The sequence below is a fragment of the Rhinatrema bivittatum genome, chromosome 4 (genome assembly GCF_901001135.1).
Source record: "Rhinatrema bivittatum chromosome 4, aRhiBiv1.1, whole genome shotgun sequence".
Classification (NCBI taxonomy): domain Eukaryota; kingdom Metazoa; phylum Chordata; class Amphibia; order Gymnophiona; family Rhinatrematidae; genus Rhinatrema; species Rhinatrema bivittatum.
Window position 1 is genome coordinate 56,425,888 of NC_042618.1, and position 17,750 is coordinate 56,443,637.

A 17,750-nucleotide genomic window follows, 5' to 3' on the forward strand; every position below is an offset into this window, starting at 1 on the left:
GTCGAGATAGGGATGCACGAGGACGCCCTGACGGCGGAGGGAGGCCGCTACCACCACGAGAACTTTGGTGAACACCCTCGGCGCGGTGGCCAACCCGAAGGGGAGGGCGCAAAACTGGTAGTGGTCCCCCATCACCGTGAACCTCAAGTACCGTTGATGCCGTTCTCTTATTCCGATGTGAAGATAGGCCTCTGTCAGGTCCAAAGAAGCCAAGAATTCTCCCTTGTGGACGGCCGCAATAACAGACCGGAGGGTCTCCATCCGGAAGCGGGGCACACGCAACGCCTTGTTTACTCCTTTGAGATCCAGAATGGGTCGGAAGGTGCCCTCCTTCTTGGGAACCAGGAAGTATATGGAGTACCGACCCGTCCGCAGCTGGTCCCGCGGAACAGGAACCACCGCCCCCAGAGCCTGTAGATGGGCGACCGTTTGGGCGATAGCTACCTGCTTTTCTACCGGCCCGCATGGCGATACCAGGAAGAGATCCCGGGGGGGACGTACAAAATCCAACTCGTAGCCGTACCGGACCACGTCGAGGACCCATTGATCCGAAGTGATCTTGACCCACTCCTCCCAAAATCGGGACAGCCGACCCCCAATAACGGGAACGGAGGAGTGGGCCCGCGCACCTTCATTGTGCGGGCTTAATGGCAGGAAAGCCTGTGGAAGCGCCCCCGCGTAGAGGCCTCCTGCCGCGAAAGGAAGAAGAAGACCAGGCCTGGGATCTTGTCGCCTGCTGCCGCTGGGGAAGGGAACCCCCTCTTCCCCCACGGAAACGCCGTTGCCCCCGAAAGCGAGCCCTAGCATTCCCAAACGACCGAGGTTGCCGAGGCTTATCCTCCGGCAACTTGTAAACCTTGTTGTCACCCAGGTCCTTAATGAGCTGGTCCAGCTCCTCGCCAAATAGCAACTTGCCCTTAAAGGGGAAGGAACCTAACCTCGCCTTGGAGTTGGCGTCCGCCGACCAACGACGGAGCCACAGCAACCTCCTGGCTGAGACCGCCGAGGACATAATGCGAGCCGATGTGCGTAACAAGTCATACAGGGCATCCGCAGTATAAGCGACCGCCGCCTCAACACAATTCGCCTGCTCAGCCTCTCCCAGAGGGAGTTCCTGCATGGTCAGCAGCTGCTGAACCCAGCGGAGGTTGGCCCTCTGTACAAGGCTGCTGCAAGCCGCCGCTCGGACCCCCAGAGCCGCCACGTCAAAAATACGCTTTAATAAAACCTCAAGCTTGCGGTCTTGGAGGTCCTTCAACGCTATACCCCCCGTCACGGGGATAGTTGTATGCTTTACCACAGCCGTGACAGCCGAATCTACCGCGGGTGTCTTCAAGAGCTCCAAAGACTCCTTGGGTAAGGGATATAGCCTTTCCATGGCCCGATTCACCCGCAGGGACGCCTCTGGGAGGTCCCATTCCTTGGAAACGATCTGTAAGACCTTGTGGTGAAAGGGAAAGGTCTGCGGGGGAGCTCTAATCCCTGCCATTGCAATATCCCCTGTAGACGTGTCCGCCTCCTGCGGCGGATTCGTTAACTCTAGCTCCTGCAACACATGAAGAATAAGGAAGCTCAATTCCTCCTTTCCAAACAACCGTAGCACCTGGGGGTCATCCCCTTCTACGGCCCCCTGAGTATCCGCCGTCAAAGAGTCCGAAGCCCCCGGGGACTCCGGCACGGCTCCTGAGTCCTCCGGGTCCGCAGCTCCCCCCCCCCCGCGGACGGGGACCTTGGCCCCCGGAGGAACCCGCGCCCGGCTGGGTCCCCCGGGGCAAGGCAGTGGTCCTGGGGACCTTCGGGGGAGTGGGCACCTCTGCCTCCCAGCCGGATTCTGCCTGCAAAAAGGCTTTGTGCATAAGAAGCACAAAATCAGACGAAAAGGGGACCACCCTCTTCCGATCTTTCTTCGGGGCATCTGTAGATAGGGGGGCTCGAGGGATCCCCGAATCGGGCTGGGAGCTCGCGCTCTGGGCACCAGGAGAGGGAGGAGGGGAGATTTCCTCCTCCTCCGACGCTGACGATTCAGTCTGCCTCGTGGCCAAGATGGCCGCCGCACTCCTCCCCGAGGGAGGAGGGGCCGGAGAAATGCTGCCTGCAGCGCTGCGATGCCGGGACGCAGAGGGGAGAGGAGACCTGCTGCGGGCAGCGCTCGGCCCCCGAGAGGATCCCTCGCCCCCGGGAAAACATCGGGGACAGAGACCCTCTCGGGAGAGTCGCGCCCCCGCCCCCCCACAGGACACGCAGAGAGACGACCGCGGCATCAGAGCAGCGAACGGAGCTGCTACACAGAAAGGGCGCCAAAAGCAAGGTGAGGGGAGCCTCACAGAAACAGCGCGCTGGGTGAACTAGCCACCCCCTCCGGGTCCAAGAACACGCTGGCAGGCCGGGGTTAGGGGAAAAAAAGATATAAATATATATAAATATATATAAATAAAAGTAGTTCACTGCCTGTCCCCAACAGGACTTAAGTGACTGAGTTAGTCCACTTCAAAACTTTTTTTTTTTTTTTTTTTTTTTTGAAAACCCCCTTCAGGGCTGAATCCCCTGGAATTGGGGGGAGGGTGACCGGCCCACCGGTAAGCTCTCCCCCAGGTTCAAGGACACTGTACTCCGGGAAATTAAGGAGGACACTGCCCTCCTGCCTGCCCGCAATGAGCTCCAACCGCGCTGCGCCAGACACTAACACAGACAAACAAACGATAGGAGGGAAGAAACCAATTGATCTTTGTCCCTTTTTTTTTTTTTTTTTTTTTTTTAAATGTTTCCCAGTACCAATAAACTGACCAGGCCAGGACCGCAGGTTATGCCTCTCGTTCTGCTGGAGTCAGAGAATATACTGAGGGATCGCAGGTGGCACACCAGTATATCTAGGGGGTGCTTTCAGTTTTCTCTCTGACTCCATCTGCTGGAGGGGAGGCATAACCCAGCTGTCTGGACTGATCCTGGTACGTACAGGGAACTTGCTTTTATTCTTTTCTGTATACTCCACAAGTTTTAGTTTATGTAACTTTGGTCTCCTTTGCTTTTTTCTATAGTTTCATGTTGTGTGAGCATGATTGATGTATATGAGTGTAGGAGTCTGGTTGCATGTGTTCAGCATAGGTAAAGGTACTGGAAGTGTGTGGGAGTGAGTGTAAGCATAACACATGATTGATGAGAAAGGGCAGGAGTGGGTAGTGAGTGCATTGAGGTGGGCTCTGTCATAGCTGGTTTTAAGCAGACAAGTGCAGCAATCTGCTGTGGTGATTTCTCTTTTAAGAGCAGAAAGAAATGGCTTCAAAACAGAACCGTTTAAAATCTTATTCCTGGCACTTCTTTCATTTTCCATTCAAATGGAACGCCATAGAGTTAAAGGAGCCAAGGTGGCACAGGCTGGATTCCATGATTTTCCATAGGAGGGACAATTAAATAAAAATGAATTTTTCCCTCTGCCAGCCAATAATGAGAGCCGCCCAAGCTTACTTCTCCCTTGAGAAGTAGTAAATCTAATATCCATTTAGAGAAGAAAAGTCAGGGAGGCTAATAAAACGCACATAACTGGGAAGGTGAATTAATCCTTTTGTAGATTGGGCAGGACGACAACTAGTAATAGACAGCATAGGGGGTCTCTGCCTCTTTTGCGCTCTAAATATCTTTCTTTGGGCCAACACAAATAACTTTCTGCCTCTTCCAACGCACCCCACAGAATATCCCCTTTCACAAAAGCACGGATTTTCAGAAAAGCACTACATTTTCCAAATGGAGGATCAAACCACTGCGGGAGTGAGAGGGTTGGGGGAAGGGGGGCTGATGAGTCAACCCTTCTGTGACCCGAATTACATCACCTCAGAAGACCAAAATGCAAGCCAGTTTGGTTAAAGCATTAATGAACCGTACCGGAAAGGCTCGGCCAGGCAAACCTTCCCCGCAGCCACCCTGCCTTGACCTTTACAGTGCAGACAATCAGAGGGTGACATCATGTGCAAAACGAGCTTTAAATGTAAAGCAGGTGTCGCCGGCGGCCTGGCATCCTCCTCGCGCTGCTGCGTAACCCCCCGCCAACGCTCGCAGCACGCGGAGATCTGCCGCGGCCGTTAAACGTAGGGACGGAAAGGCAACGCTACAGGCAGCCCCCCCCCCCGTGACAGAAACAGGGAGGAGCTAGGAACAGCTGCTGCTGCAGCGAGGTCAGGATACTGCCGTGACGTAGGCGCTGCCTGCGGGGGAGGGGCGGGGGAAGAAGACACCTTTCGACGCATTCCTCAGGCGCAGCCCCCACCTCCTTAGGAACGAGGAATGAATGAATGGCCGTTCTAGACGAAAATCCAGGGCAGCGTTTATGCATCTACCCGTTTAGCTGCTGTATTCAAATGTGAGTGTCTTCTTCTGGAGGCACTTGCAAGTCTCAGTACGTGCGCATGTCCTTACAGCATTACACTGAATGAGACTGTAAAAATCTCGTGCATAAAATTAAGAGTAGGGTAGTTTTAGCAGGCGCTGCCAAGGATGAAACAGTGCTTTACCCGCGGAAACGGCCTATTCCAAACGTGCCACCCGATGCATGATTAAACTTTACGCCGGCATGTCTAGTTTCCAGGGAATAAGCAGAGCCGGGGAGGGCTTTGAAGTTGCAGCGCATGCTTTTGTAAGTAAGACGCATACAGACACACGCGCGGGCAGGTTCGGGAAAAGTTTCGGCAGACATAAAAATCATAGCGGGTACATTTGTGTGCGGGAAGTTCAGGCATCATTTTATTGACGCACATATCTACCACCTAATGTATGGGGACCGTTATAAACTTACCTCTCTGTACAGCGCTGCACCCATCTGGCATGCGCTGTAGAAATCATGATGACAATAATAATAGGACAGCTGTTTCAGGATTTCTGTTGTTGTGAAGCTTAAGGAAAAATCCCTCCAACATCCACTAGAAATGAGCTGACTTGCCCCATCTTCCCATCACCTTGTGTTTATTCCTGCACCACTAGTGCCTGTTATCACACCCCTCCACCTAGTATAGGTCTGGTGTTTTTGTGGGGTAATGGACCTGTAACTAATTATGAGCCCAATGTAATAAGATGCGCTCAGCAGAGCGCACTTTTACCCACAGCTGTTTGCCCATACAGGTGTAAATGTAACATGCTATTCTAGCAATTTTCAAAAGCCATTTAAGCCATTTAAGCAATCTACACTATTTTCAAAGACGGACTACTGCAATGCATTGCTCCTGGGGCTCCCCATCTCGGCAACAAAACCGCTACAAATGCTCCAGAACGTAGCAGCCAGAATCTTAACTAACACTAACCGAAGCGCCCACATTACCCCCATCCTCCGTAACCTACACTAGCTGCCAATAAAATACAGAATTCAACATAAAGCACTCACCATAATACATAAAACCATTCACAAACAACTCACCCTAGACCTACAGGCTCCACTCAAACTCCATGCCTCAGACAGGCCCATCAGAGAGGCATATAAAGGAATGCTGCAAGTCCCACCTACCAAATCCACCCGGCTAACAACCACCAAAGAACGTTCCTTCTCTACAGCAGGACCAGTCCTCTGGAACAAACTACCGACTGATCTAAGACTGGAACCATGCCTCCACACCTTCCGAAGGAAACTTAAGACGAGGCTTTTCCTCCAAGCCTTCCCCTAACACAAATTAACTCGTCATACCCAGATCAAGGAACTTAATATCTATTAATTTCATAACATATTAGTTGATAATTACCTAGTTAATCTCTATCGCTCTTACTCCTACTTCACTTATTCCTAGCTACACTAGCTCCCAAGTTCAATACCCCTGTTTATTGTAACTTTGATTTTTCGACCTTTCTTATTTATGTTTACTTGGTTTTATTTTTACTGCTGGTTTCCCCTGTTCCATGTAAACCAGCCTGATATGAATCCCATTCATGAAGGCCGGTATAGAAATGTTTTTTTTTTTTTTAAACAATTTTTTATTGAACAGGCGAAACAGACAACCATACCGCTAGGGGAGGGGTTACACTTCACCACCCCCAGCAGCAATCTTTACAATATATTGAAACGTTCAAATAATATCTCTTTTTCTCCCCCCCCACCCCCCCACCCCCCCTCCCCCCAATGATGAGGTGAAGAACAATTAACGGGGGTCTATGAACATTTTATACATTCCGTCATCCCCATGTCCCCCGATATTTCAATCTTCCATGACACCCTACCCCACCCACCTCCCCAACCCGCCCATGATACTGAAATCAATATTCGATAATGTCACGAGTAGAGGATTCCATACAACCCCAGCAAGTCAGTGGTTAAGAATGAGGCTCCGGGAACGATGTGGTAAAGCCTGGATGTAGTCATGCCAGATCTGAAGAAACTTCCCCCGCTGTTGTGGACAACCGGCTGACGCCATGTGATCCATCTGCATCATACGATGTAAATGTATTCGCCATGTCCAAAAAGAAGGTTCCTCTGTCGCCTTCCAGGCAAGCAATATACACTTTTTCCCCACCGCAAATGCTTTGCGGAGAAACCAGCGAGTCCCAAATCTCCTAATCAGTGGTCGAGGAACGCAATCAAAAAGAATGAGATAGGGAGAGAGTGACAAAGTGACATTCAGCAATGCATTCAAATATCCCACAATTCGCCCCCAATAATGTTGGAGCACTTGACATGCCCAAAAAACATGTGTGAAAGTACCCGGCATACATCGACATCTAGGACACTGTGCATCAGGAATCAACCCTGCATAATGTGCCATCTGCGGGGTAACATAAGCCCTATACAGCAACTTCACCTGCATTTCTCGATAATACATGTTATTGGTAGTGCGGGTAAGCGAGCGCATGCTGGATCGGAAGACCCCAATGGGCACCTGAAAGACCCCATCCCGATTCCATCTACTCACTGCCGTTGAAAACATGTCATCGTTTAACCCCCGCAAAAGATTTTGATAATAACAAGACAGCGGAGGCACATGAGAACTACCTAATTTAAGAAATTTTTCAAGCGTGTGAAGGTGTGGGAGAGATTTATGTACGTCTGGGATCGCTCTCCAGTAATGGCTAATCTGCAGATACCCAAATAGGTGGGTGCCCACCAACCCATAAAGTGATTGAAGATCAGGAAAGGAGTAAGGCGTTCCAGTAGGGTCAATCAGATGGCCCATTAACATGATCCCCTTAGCTTCCCAATGACGAAAAACCGAATTTTGAGAGCCCGGAGTAAACTCTGGATTTCCCCGTATAGGAGCCAGATAGGCGCAGCAAGGCGAGGTGCCCAGCTGTCTAGTCATCAGCTGCCAGGCGAGCCGTAATGGCGCTATGAGCGGGTCCTGTCGGACCGAAATGGCCAACTCCCGGTTAGGACACATAAGGACATAATGGGGATCCAACGGATCTAGTAACGTCTGGTCGGCCAGCAGAACTACCAAGTTAGAAGTCCCCAAAATCCATTCTCGGACTATTCGCAGACTCGCCGCCACTGAATATCGAAGCAAGTCTGGGACTCCCATCCCCCCAGACCCCCACTTGGACTTCAACCATCGCAACGAAATGCGCGCTTTCTTCCCCTTCCAGAGGAAAGTTCTCAAAAGGGTATCAAAATTCCCCAAATCTTTCCGCGTGAGCATAAAGGGAAAATTTTGTAAGACATATAACCATTTTGGCAAAATGATTAATTTAAACAAATTGATGCGCCCGCCCAACGAAAGAGGGAGGCCCCCCCACAAGGCCAGTTTGTCACGCGTCATAGCAAGTAGGTGAGGAACATTTAATGAGTAGATCGTGGTCGGGTCTGTAGAAATGAAAATCCCCAAATATTTAAAGGAACTCCCAGCTGCCTTCAGGGGGAAATTTCCCCGCCAGGTTTCAATCAATGTGGGCGGGTATCCAAGCGCCTCTGATTTATTCCAATTGATACATAGGCCAGAAAATAGTCCATACGCTCCAAATAAGTCTAGAAGAGTGGGCAGGGAGCGGGCAGGAGAGGTGAGGAAGACCAAGACATCATCGGCAAAAGCCGAATATTTATAGATCTCTTTTTTCTGCTGGGAAGAAAACTGTATTCCCCTGATAGCGGGTGTTGCCTGCAGTACTAGTAAAAGGGGCTCTAAGGTAAGCAGGAATAAAAGAGGGGATAGCGGACAACCCTGCCGAGTACCGCGGTGTATGGAGAAATGAGCAGACAGCATTCCATTCACCGAAATCCGCGCCTGAGGGTCACTATAGAGTAAGCGGATAGCTTGCAAAAAAAACCCCGCAAACCCCATTTCCGTAAGAACTTGAAATAAAAACCCCCACTCGACCCTGTCAAAAGCCTTATCAGCATCTAGGCTTACTACCAAAAAGGGGATGTTGGATCTACGACATAAGGTCATTGCCGCTGTTATCCAACGAATATTTGTCAGGGCATACCTACGCTTGACGAATCCCACCTGACCTGGTTTGACCAGATTGGGTAACAATGCCCCCAATCGATCGGCCAGTATTGTAGCCAGCAACTTGTTATCCACATTTAACAGCGAAATAGGCCGATAAGCCGTAGGTTCCAATGGGTCTCTCCCAGGTTTGGGGATTAGGGTCACATGGGCCACATTACCATAAGGAGGGAAGGCACCCCGTTCCACCAGCCTCGAGAACACCTCTGGAAGAAGACTAGTCAACGGTTGTACCAGACATTTGTAAAATTCGGCACTAAAGCCATCGGGTCCTGGAGCCTTCAGTTTTTTGGCTTTTTGTATGGCCTTCCTAACTTCCTCCTGCGTAATAGGCTCATTGAGCCATCGCTGCTGTGCCACGGTGATCGAGGGAAGCGTTATTCGGGCAGAAAAATCATCCCAGCGGTCCTGATTCCAGGTACCGGCTTGGTAGAAAGTAGCAAAATGATCTTGGAATGTGGCTAGGATCTCTGGAGTATTATTAACTACGCGGCCCGTCTCAGTTTTCAGAGCCGAAACATGGCGTGACCCTCCCACTGATTTTACCAGGGAAGCTAGCATTTTCCCGGTCCGTTGTCCATATTGGTAAAGTCTAAAACGATAGTACTGGATGCTTTTTTTTGCCCTTTGATGCAACAAGGAATTGATCTCAGTCTGTAAGGAGACATACAAAGTGCGGTGTCGTGCAGAGGGGGTAGCTATTAACGCAGCCTTTGCCTTATGAAGCTGGCCATTAAGTTTTAAAAGTCGGCTGTCAACAGACTTCCTCCAATGTACAATATAAGAAATGATATCACCCCTCAAAACAGATTTTGCTGTGTTCCAAAACAAGACTGGGTCCCCCAGATGCTGTGCATTATTGGTTGCAAAGTCCTCCCACCGTTCTTTGAGGTGTGCCTGAAAAGCCATGTCCTCAGCCAAAAAATATGGGTATCTCCACTGTCTCTCCCGACGATCAATCGGGTTAGCCTGTAACACCAACCAGATCGGAGCATGATCGGAGATTAAAACATCCCCGATCCCCGCAGAAAGAACCTGCGAAAAGTAGGATGTGCTCACAAAAAAATAATCGATGCGGGATTGGGTCGCATGTGCTCGCGCTACATGTGAGAATTCCCTATCAAATGGATGAAGCATTCTCCACGAGTCAACCAAATGGAGAGTAGTTTCCAACGCCAGTAAGTCTCTACTAGAGGTCCCAGAACCAGGTGTGGAGGAGATTCTATCCCAGAGTGGGTCCTTCAAGGCATTAAAATCTCCTCCCACCACCAGATGGCGATCTACATAGGGAAGCAGTGCCTGACGTAAGCTTCTATAAAAGCTGGCCTGCTGAGAGTTAGGGGCATACACACAACAAAATACTAAGGGGACATGATAAAGTTCCGCCTCCACAATCAGATATCTCCCCTTAGGATCTTTGAACACATTAGAAACCTGAAAGGGAATATTCTTCCGCACCAGCAGCGCCACACCCCCCGATCGAGAGGAAGTTGATGCGAAATACACTTCACCCACCCACCCTTGCTTTAATTTTGCATGTTCTTCATCTGATAAATGAGTTTCTTGAAGCATGACTAAATCTGCAGAGTGGCGCCTCATGACCTGTAATATCTTATATCGTTTCACAGGGGAATTTATACCACATACGTTCCAAGACAGTATTTTAGGCCCGGAATTAACCATTCTCCGGAAGAAAAAATCGAAAAAGGACATTACATTCTTGCTGTATATAGAGAGCTGGCCGTCCCAGCAGGACCAGCTCCCCCTTAGAATCGAACCTCCCACTCATGCTCATAAGAAGAAGAAATCCCCATTCCCTAAATTCCATCCCCTCCCATCTACCATAATCCAGAAAGCCCCCAAGTCCCACCCAAGCCCCCCCCACCCCACACCCCTCCCCCTCCCTCCCATCCCATCCATTTCCCCCACCATACCTAATCAAGCAAACACCCCCCCCCAGTGGATCACGTTTGACGATATACTCCCAACCCCCCCCCCCACCCACTGCTATTCCGCACCCCCTGCCCTCAGAAACCGTTATCCCCTATGATATGATCCTGAACCGCGAGAAACAAGGGGCCTGCAGGTGTGGATGACATCGGCACTCCATGAGCTAATAAAGGAAAGAAAAAAAATCAAAACCCTTCCGACAGAACAGCCTCTCCCCAAAGTGCCAGAAAGAATAACATCCCCACGTTTAGTAGAAACTTGTAACTAAGCAATATAATGAAACCGGTACTCCACAAGGGGTCCACGTCTCCAAGACCTCGAAACATGCAATCAGAGAACTTATAACTCCAAAGGATCCGGAGACAGGTCTCTCAGAACAACCAACACCATAAATGAACCCGGCAATTGGAAGGCCCGTGTCCGGGGGTTGTCGTGGTGTTCATGTCTGATGCCTCACCATGCTCCCTTGCAATTGAGCGCCACCAGGCCGTCCCTTCAGAGCACATCACTGCTCCCTTCCCATATGTGTTGAAATAACAGCAATCCGGAAAAGGCTTGCAAGAACATCCATTTCCGAGCGAATGATCCCTTCTATTAGGGCCCCAGGAGTTTGATGAGTAACTCGCGGCAATACACTGTGTGATATCAAGTGTTATTAAGCTCGGCCAGCCGCTTGACGTAGTGCAGAGGCACCAAAGCAGATATGAGGCGTATCTCACCCGGTAGGAGGCCCGGGGACCAACACGAAACCAGGAAGAAACACATGCCTCCCAAAATGGCATTAGCCTCCCAACGCCGGAGGCCCTGGAACAAGCAACGTAACGTAAAAAAAAAATCACCAACCAACGCCCCAAACAGTAGGGCATTTTTCCTTTCCCTCCTGTTTTCGTTTTCATCGCTCTTTCATTTTACCTTCGTCTCTTCCCGTACCCAATTAGTATTTTGGCAGTCCAAGGGTTAGAAATGTTTTAAATAAATAAATAAATAAATGTAAAGTGCACTTGCTGAGTAAATCCTTTAGACAATTCGATGGCATACATTGTAACAATTTTCAGAAGCCCACTTACAGGGGTAAAGTGTGTAAAACCCATTGTATGCGTGTAAATGCTTTTGAAAATCAGGCCCATTCTTTTTTCTACAAAATATGTTTCTGATACAGCAGTTTTATGAACAAAAAAAAACCTAACACAAATGTGTGCAGCAAACTGCATGCCCTACTTAGCACCCTAGCAGGGAAATCCCATGCTAACGAAGGCACCCCAATTGCTCCCCAATGCAGAGACGTGCACTGGCTTAACTTTTTTTTTTTTTTTTTTTTAGCACTGGAAATTGTATTCCTTTTCTGAGATGAAGTAAAATTTCAAGCGCTAGTATCAATGGGCTGGAATTCTAGGGTGGAATCTGTAAGTTAGTATTTTATACACAGAAAACATGCTTTGTACACATAAATTGTGTTTTCTGTGCATAGAATATGATTTATGCATACAAGTCCTGCTTTTCTGTGTGCTAAGCCTTTTGTTTGAACATGTTTTCAGATTTGTGTGCATTTTTTTAACTCCTGCTACATTAGCACACCATTTGCTTACTATATCCTTAGTTAAAAAAAAAATTAGTTTGTGCATTAACAAACTGTGCGCTGAATTTCAGCACACAGTTTCAATACTTAGCTAATTACATTGACTACTATATTCAGAGGACAAGGATGTATAGCTTAACTAGTAATATTGTGTGACAAAAGCTAAAAATTAATTACCTTTAGATAGTAACCTTTATGACATGGTGAAGACATGCATGAGGCTAAAAATTACTCATGCAATATGTTAACCTTGATATGATTCTCTGAAATAAATAATCCATTAAAAAAAAAAAGTTTCAAACTATTCATTAGATGCAAGGGTTGTTTTGGTTTCTTTTGCCAAAAGCACATGTAGAATAAACAGTTATATGTTATACATGGTTAAACATAAGAGAATTTCTGCCCTGTGATTGGCGCCAAGCAGTCTGACCTTATCCAATATCCAAGCAGAACTGTATGGGTTGATTATATACTACATGTGTGTGTGTGTTTATACATACATATATATATACATACAGATATACATATACAATATATATCTATATCTGCAGTGTTACGGTCATGGACTCTTGGGCCAGCTGAGACAGTAGATGGAATAGTGTGGTAACCCACAGGAAGCATCACAGCCGGGAGGCGGCACTGAAGAGACTCTGGAGAAGACTTCACTACTGGAAGCCCGGGGTCCCCCCAGGAGGAGCCCGTAGGAACCTGGGCCTCTTGGACATAGGCGGGACCCTATGCGACCAAGGATCTGGGCAGTGTCCGGAGAGATGGATGAAGGACGGCTGGGCCCAGGAGGCTGGAAGAGTCTTCACCCTCGGAAGCCCGCGGCTCCCCCGGGAGGAGCCTGTGAGAGCCCGAACTGCTGGGACTTAAGAGAATCCTCTGGGCCAGCGAGTACCGGATATCTGAGGTGGTGGAAGAAGCCGAAGTCGGAGTCCAGGAGCGAAGCCGGGTCAGAAGCCAGAAGTTGGAGAAAGCTGAAGACAGAGTCGTGGGACGGAGCCAGGTCGGAAGCCAGAGGTCAGAAGACAAACCAAAACCAGGAGCGGAAGCTGAAGACGTAGTCAGGAGATGAAGCCGGGTCAGAAGCCAGAAGACAAACCAAAGCCAGGGGCAGAAGCTGAAGACATAGTCAGGAGAACGGAGCCAGGTCAGAAGCCAGAAGTCAGCAGAGACAAACCAGAGTCCAGAAGCAGCAATTAGTGACTCAGGGGAACTGAGCGAACCTCGTTGCGAGGCGAGGTTTAGGCCAAGCTGCAGGGTTTAAATACCCTGCAGCATCTGACGTCATCCTGAGGACGTCCCCCAAGTTTCCCACGCTGGCACCTTTAAATCCCGAACCCCTGTGCGCACGCATGCCTAGGGGGCGGGGCCAGACGCAACGGGACGCTGGCGTCTCCCTCAAGGAGGGAGCGCCGCAGCTGAGGCCTGGGAAGGCTGAATAGGCAGTGCAGCAGCCCGGGCTGGCCTCGAGGTGAGTGAAGGACTCGGGGCACGGCCTGGGGCCATAACATGCAGACCTCATCAGAGGGATTTTTATTAATTTAATTTAGCAAATGCCTAGCCCAAATATCGAAGGCAATGTACAAGAGAAATAGAAAAATATCATAAATGCAAATAACGAGCAAGTACATAATATAGTTACAAAACATGGCATAAATATAGTAATGTACACTATATGCAGAATAACATTAAACATACATTGTTGCATGCTTCAAACATGCTGTGGTTCAGGCTCATGCCATCAAATCTATAGAGTTATAGATTGTTTTAAATCAATGGTAATCACACTAAGGCACTCCAGAATGAAAGCAATTGTGGAATATCAGCACTTCATAGATGGGTTGATGGCATGAGCCTGAACCACAGCATGTTTGAAGCATGCAAAAATGTATGTTTAATTTTATTCGGCATATAGTGTACATTACTATTTTAATGCCATGTTTTGTAACTATATTATGTACTTGCTTATGATTTGCATTTACAATATATTTCTCTACTTCTCTTGACCATTGCCTTGGATTGCTGGGATAGGCATTTGCTAAATTAGATTAATAAAAATCCCTCTGATGAGGTCTGCAGATGGAGCAGAAGAAAAAACAGCCAACAGTTCAGGCAGTCACATGAATAAATCAGTGTCAATAAGAGGTGGGCAGAAGAAAAAAAAAAAGATGGACACAGAAGGAGAGGACTGAGTAGTTTGCATACAGGAAGGGACCACATTCTACCCAATTTCCTTCTTAAAATTCATGCCCCAAGGCCCACATGTAAGGGCTATGGAAGGTGAGCTACATCTATATTCTACATGCACTTTTGGCAAAATAAATCGAAAAACATAGCTGGGTTTCAAATGGGTTTGGGCAAATTCCTGCAGCAAAAGTCCATAAACAATCATTAGCCATGTGGACCTATCCCTAGGAGTGAGCAACAAAGAATTGGGTCTATTCTTTGGGATCTGTCAGGTACTTTCTGATGATCCAGACTGCTCACTGTCGGACACGGGATGCTGGGCTCAGTGGAACTTTCTTCTGACCCAGCATGGCGCTTCTTATGTTCCTGTGCCACACTAGTAAGAGGAAATGGTTACTGTTAACTGAGAGAGGGAGAAGAAAGGACTGAAGAAGCCAATGCTACTGAAGGAGAAAATCTTAAGGCTCATCGGAAAGACAACACCAACTCAACCATCCACCACTGAGGGCCCAGAGAGCAAGCCTTCACAGCCCCTTATTACTTAAGTCATGTGCAGTCTGTCAAACAACACTCATGATTTGCTCTACAGTTCCTCACACCAGGAACCCTCTCCTCAAACAACTGAGCACGTGAAGCCGAATGTCAGTGTATGCCAGAAGACACGTAATTAAATGGGGGAGGCTGTCAAAAGAACATGTAAAAGAAAAAAAACTGGTACATTTGTTCAGAAATGTGTTTTATTAACTTGTTCTAATAAAGAAATGGTTAAAGAGAAAATTTGAAGAATTAATATTTTGAAAATGTTCCAGAAAGTGTGAGAACCAGCATAATTTTGATTGCGCTTTTTCTAACAGCAGGGGCCAGATGTTTTAAGTGGTTTTTCCTTTCTTGTCTCTATGAGAAAAATATTAAGTACTCAGCCCCTCAAATCTATTTATTTAACCCCAGTTCTAGCTATAGAGCAACTTCTACAGAAAACCTGCACAGTCTCCTAAAAGCAGCATCTTTGACTCTTGAATGATGCGCATGGGAAGTAAGATGCAACATTTCTGCGGATCAGCAATCCCGGTTTAAACTGTTTTTATTCTGAAACGGATGGGGAATGGGCCAAGACAATCAGCAGCCCGTTGAAGGAATCTAGATACAGTACTGTGAAGTTTGTACACCTACTGGTACAGTATGCAGGGAAATACAAGCGCAGGCTGATATACCAAAAACATGGTAAAGAATCTTTTGGTTTAAAGACATGGCTATCCTATAATGCCAATATTTTAGACAGCTGGCACACAACCCGAGTATACAGGTCAGAAAAACTTGAATGGGAAAGTGAAATCTACATGCACGACAGGATAAAAAATGTTTAAACTGGGCACAAGATATTGTAGGAGCCTAGGAATGTTGAAAGGAATTTATTTTTTTATCATCATAGCAGTGGTTTCCTTTCAGATATATTAATTTTTAAGCTTAGTCAGGATCTACTTGGGTAAAAACAAGGATTACAAGGGTAGCATTGCTAAATCCTCCTAAAAGTACATGCATACTTTCACAACGCTGCTGTAAAGCAAGGTGGTCCCGGAAGTGTCACTAGGCCCAGGGAGAAATCTTAACTACATATGCACTATATCCAAGTTTAAAAAATGTCAAGGTGTAGAGAAGGTCTGAGTTTTATGCCCTCATTTGAGACAACTTCAAGTACCCGCATGGTTTTTATCCATATAACCATCCGATCTTCAAACAGAAACTACGAGGGGACCTTGTGTTTGAAGATCAGGTTGGCTTTTGTGTGGTCTGTTAGAGGCTTTACTGTAAATGTACCCTTTAAAGAGCAACACACAATGATGCACCTATATCAATCACATGTCTTTTAATCATAAAGGCTTTCTGTCTGTTGAGTTGCTTTGGCCAAGCAAACTTTTATCAGGAGCATGGAAAAAACATTTTCATGGTTCATATTCGATCAAGATCTAAGTCATATACAACAAACAAAGTAGCACAACCTTGGATTTCAATCTGGGAATCTTGGAGCCTAGCTGTTAAATTATCTAAAGCATTGGGTTGTAAAGGACTGCTCGGTGATGAAGCAGCCTGTCTGGAAGGTATATAAAAAGCTTTAGTAACTGGTGGAATTGAAGCCTGAGGGACTTTAAGAACCTCTACATAAAATTTGCTAAGCAGTTCAATTGGGGCAATACTAACCGATTTGGGAAAATTAAGTAGTCTTAAATTTAATTTCCTAGAATTATTCTCTAAAGCTTCTAATCTTCGTTGGATAAATGCCTGGCCTTTAATCAAAGCCACATCACATTGGCCCAATGACTCACACTGTTTCTCCTTAAGAGAAATACATTCTGTGATACCCTTTACATCCTGATTTTGAATTTGCCCAACAACTGCAGTCACATTTTCAAATTTAGATCCTAGAGATTGTTCCAGTCCCTTAATAGCAGTCCAAAGTGTTATCTGTGCAGGTCTCTCAGGAAAGTTGGCTGATGATAAAGCCTAAAGCTGTGGGCCACCAAAGATTCATTAGCAATCCCAGCTAGTAGCTGAGAGGCCATCAAAACAAGTTCCCCCCCACCACAGGAGAAACTGTACCGAGATGACCTGAGACCCTGGCAGTAAGAGTCCAGACCAGGTGGTAAGCGGAGGTGAGGGCTGAGGGAGAGGGCGTTCCCAGAGGAAGCGGCAAGGGACCCCCATGCCAAGCTGAGGCGGCAGCCCTGAAGGAGTACTGGAGCTCAAGGGTTGCATAAACCCCTCTATAGTCGGCTGAGACCTAGAAGAGGGAACTGAGGGATTTGGAAGGGGAAAACCAAACAGTTCCCTTTCTCTTCTTCCCCATATGACTAAGAGGGGAAGCAAAGAAGAACATTTCCAGAGAAGGAAAGACTTACTTGCCGGGGATCTTCTGAGGAAGAACAGTGGGACAGCATCCGAGAACTCCACAAAGCCGCACGGGGCTTCAGTGGCCTGGCGCTGCAGGTCCGATGATATAGGCCCCTCCTGGCATCCTTTGTTGATGATGTCAGATGCCCAGGACAGCTAGGGAAGGAAACCAGCGTGGGGCAAGAAAGAGAAGAAACTCCCCAGCAGTTCAGGGCTCCCGACAGGCAAGTCAGCAGGCTCTCTCCTCCGCAGTCCCCAAAAATATGGATTTAAAGCGTTATGAGGTAAGAAAGCCATCAAACTATAAATCATAAGGAAGGTATTAATCAAAGTTGTTAAACAGCATATTAGTACCTTTGAAGACACAGCAAGGGTCTGATATCTGGGATTCTTCTTCACAGATACAGATAAGCCCATGTGATACCAGAGAGAGAACCTACCACAAAAATACTAGCTAAGGGATCTAAGTATTTACCAGTGTTTAAAGCAGCAGGGGACACATGTTACCTGCTATTTTAATGCCTTGCTGTACTAAATAAATGATATGCAGCAGCATTATCATGGCCATGTTAAAAACAGCATAGATAATGGTAATGCATACAAGACTTTGCTGCACTACCCAACCCAAACGGGAATTTTCAAAGGAGTTACACATGTAAATGCAACATACTACCGTAGCAATTTTCAAAAGTCATTTATCCATGTTAAGTGAGCTTGCGCATGTAAAACCTCTGGAC

At 47.4% G+C, this 17,750-nt stretch overlaps 1 protein-coding gene and 1 long non-coding RNA gene across 3 annotated transcripts in view; one reads left to right on the forward strand and one right to left on the reverse strand.

Moving 5' to 3' along the window:
* LOC115089831 overlaps nt 1–17,750 on the forward strand; it is a 63,879-nt gene that overhangs the window by 32,583 nt on the left and 13,546 nt on the right. The gene's annotated exons all lie outside the window — the stretch shown is intronic.
* The window catches only part of SLC38A6 (solute carrier family 38 member 6), a 117,133-nt gene continuing 105,608 nt past the window's right edge, over nt 6,226–17,750 (reverse strand). For both annotated transcript variants that reach the window (XM_029598158.1, XM_029598157.1), the window contains one exon: nt 6,226–6,522. In XM_029598158.1, coding sequence (XP_029454018.1) covers nt 6,328–6,522 — 195 coding nt within the window. In that variant the 3' untranslated portion in view covers nt 6,226–6,327. The remainder of the gene's footprint in view (nt 6,523–17,750) is intronic.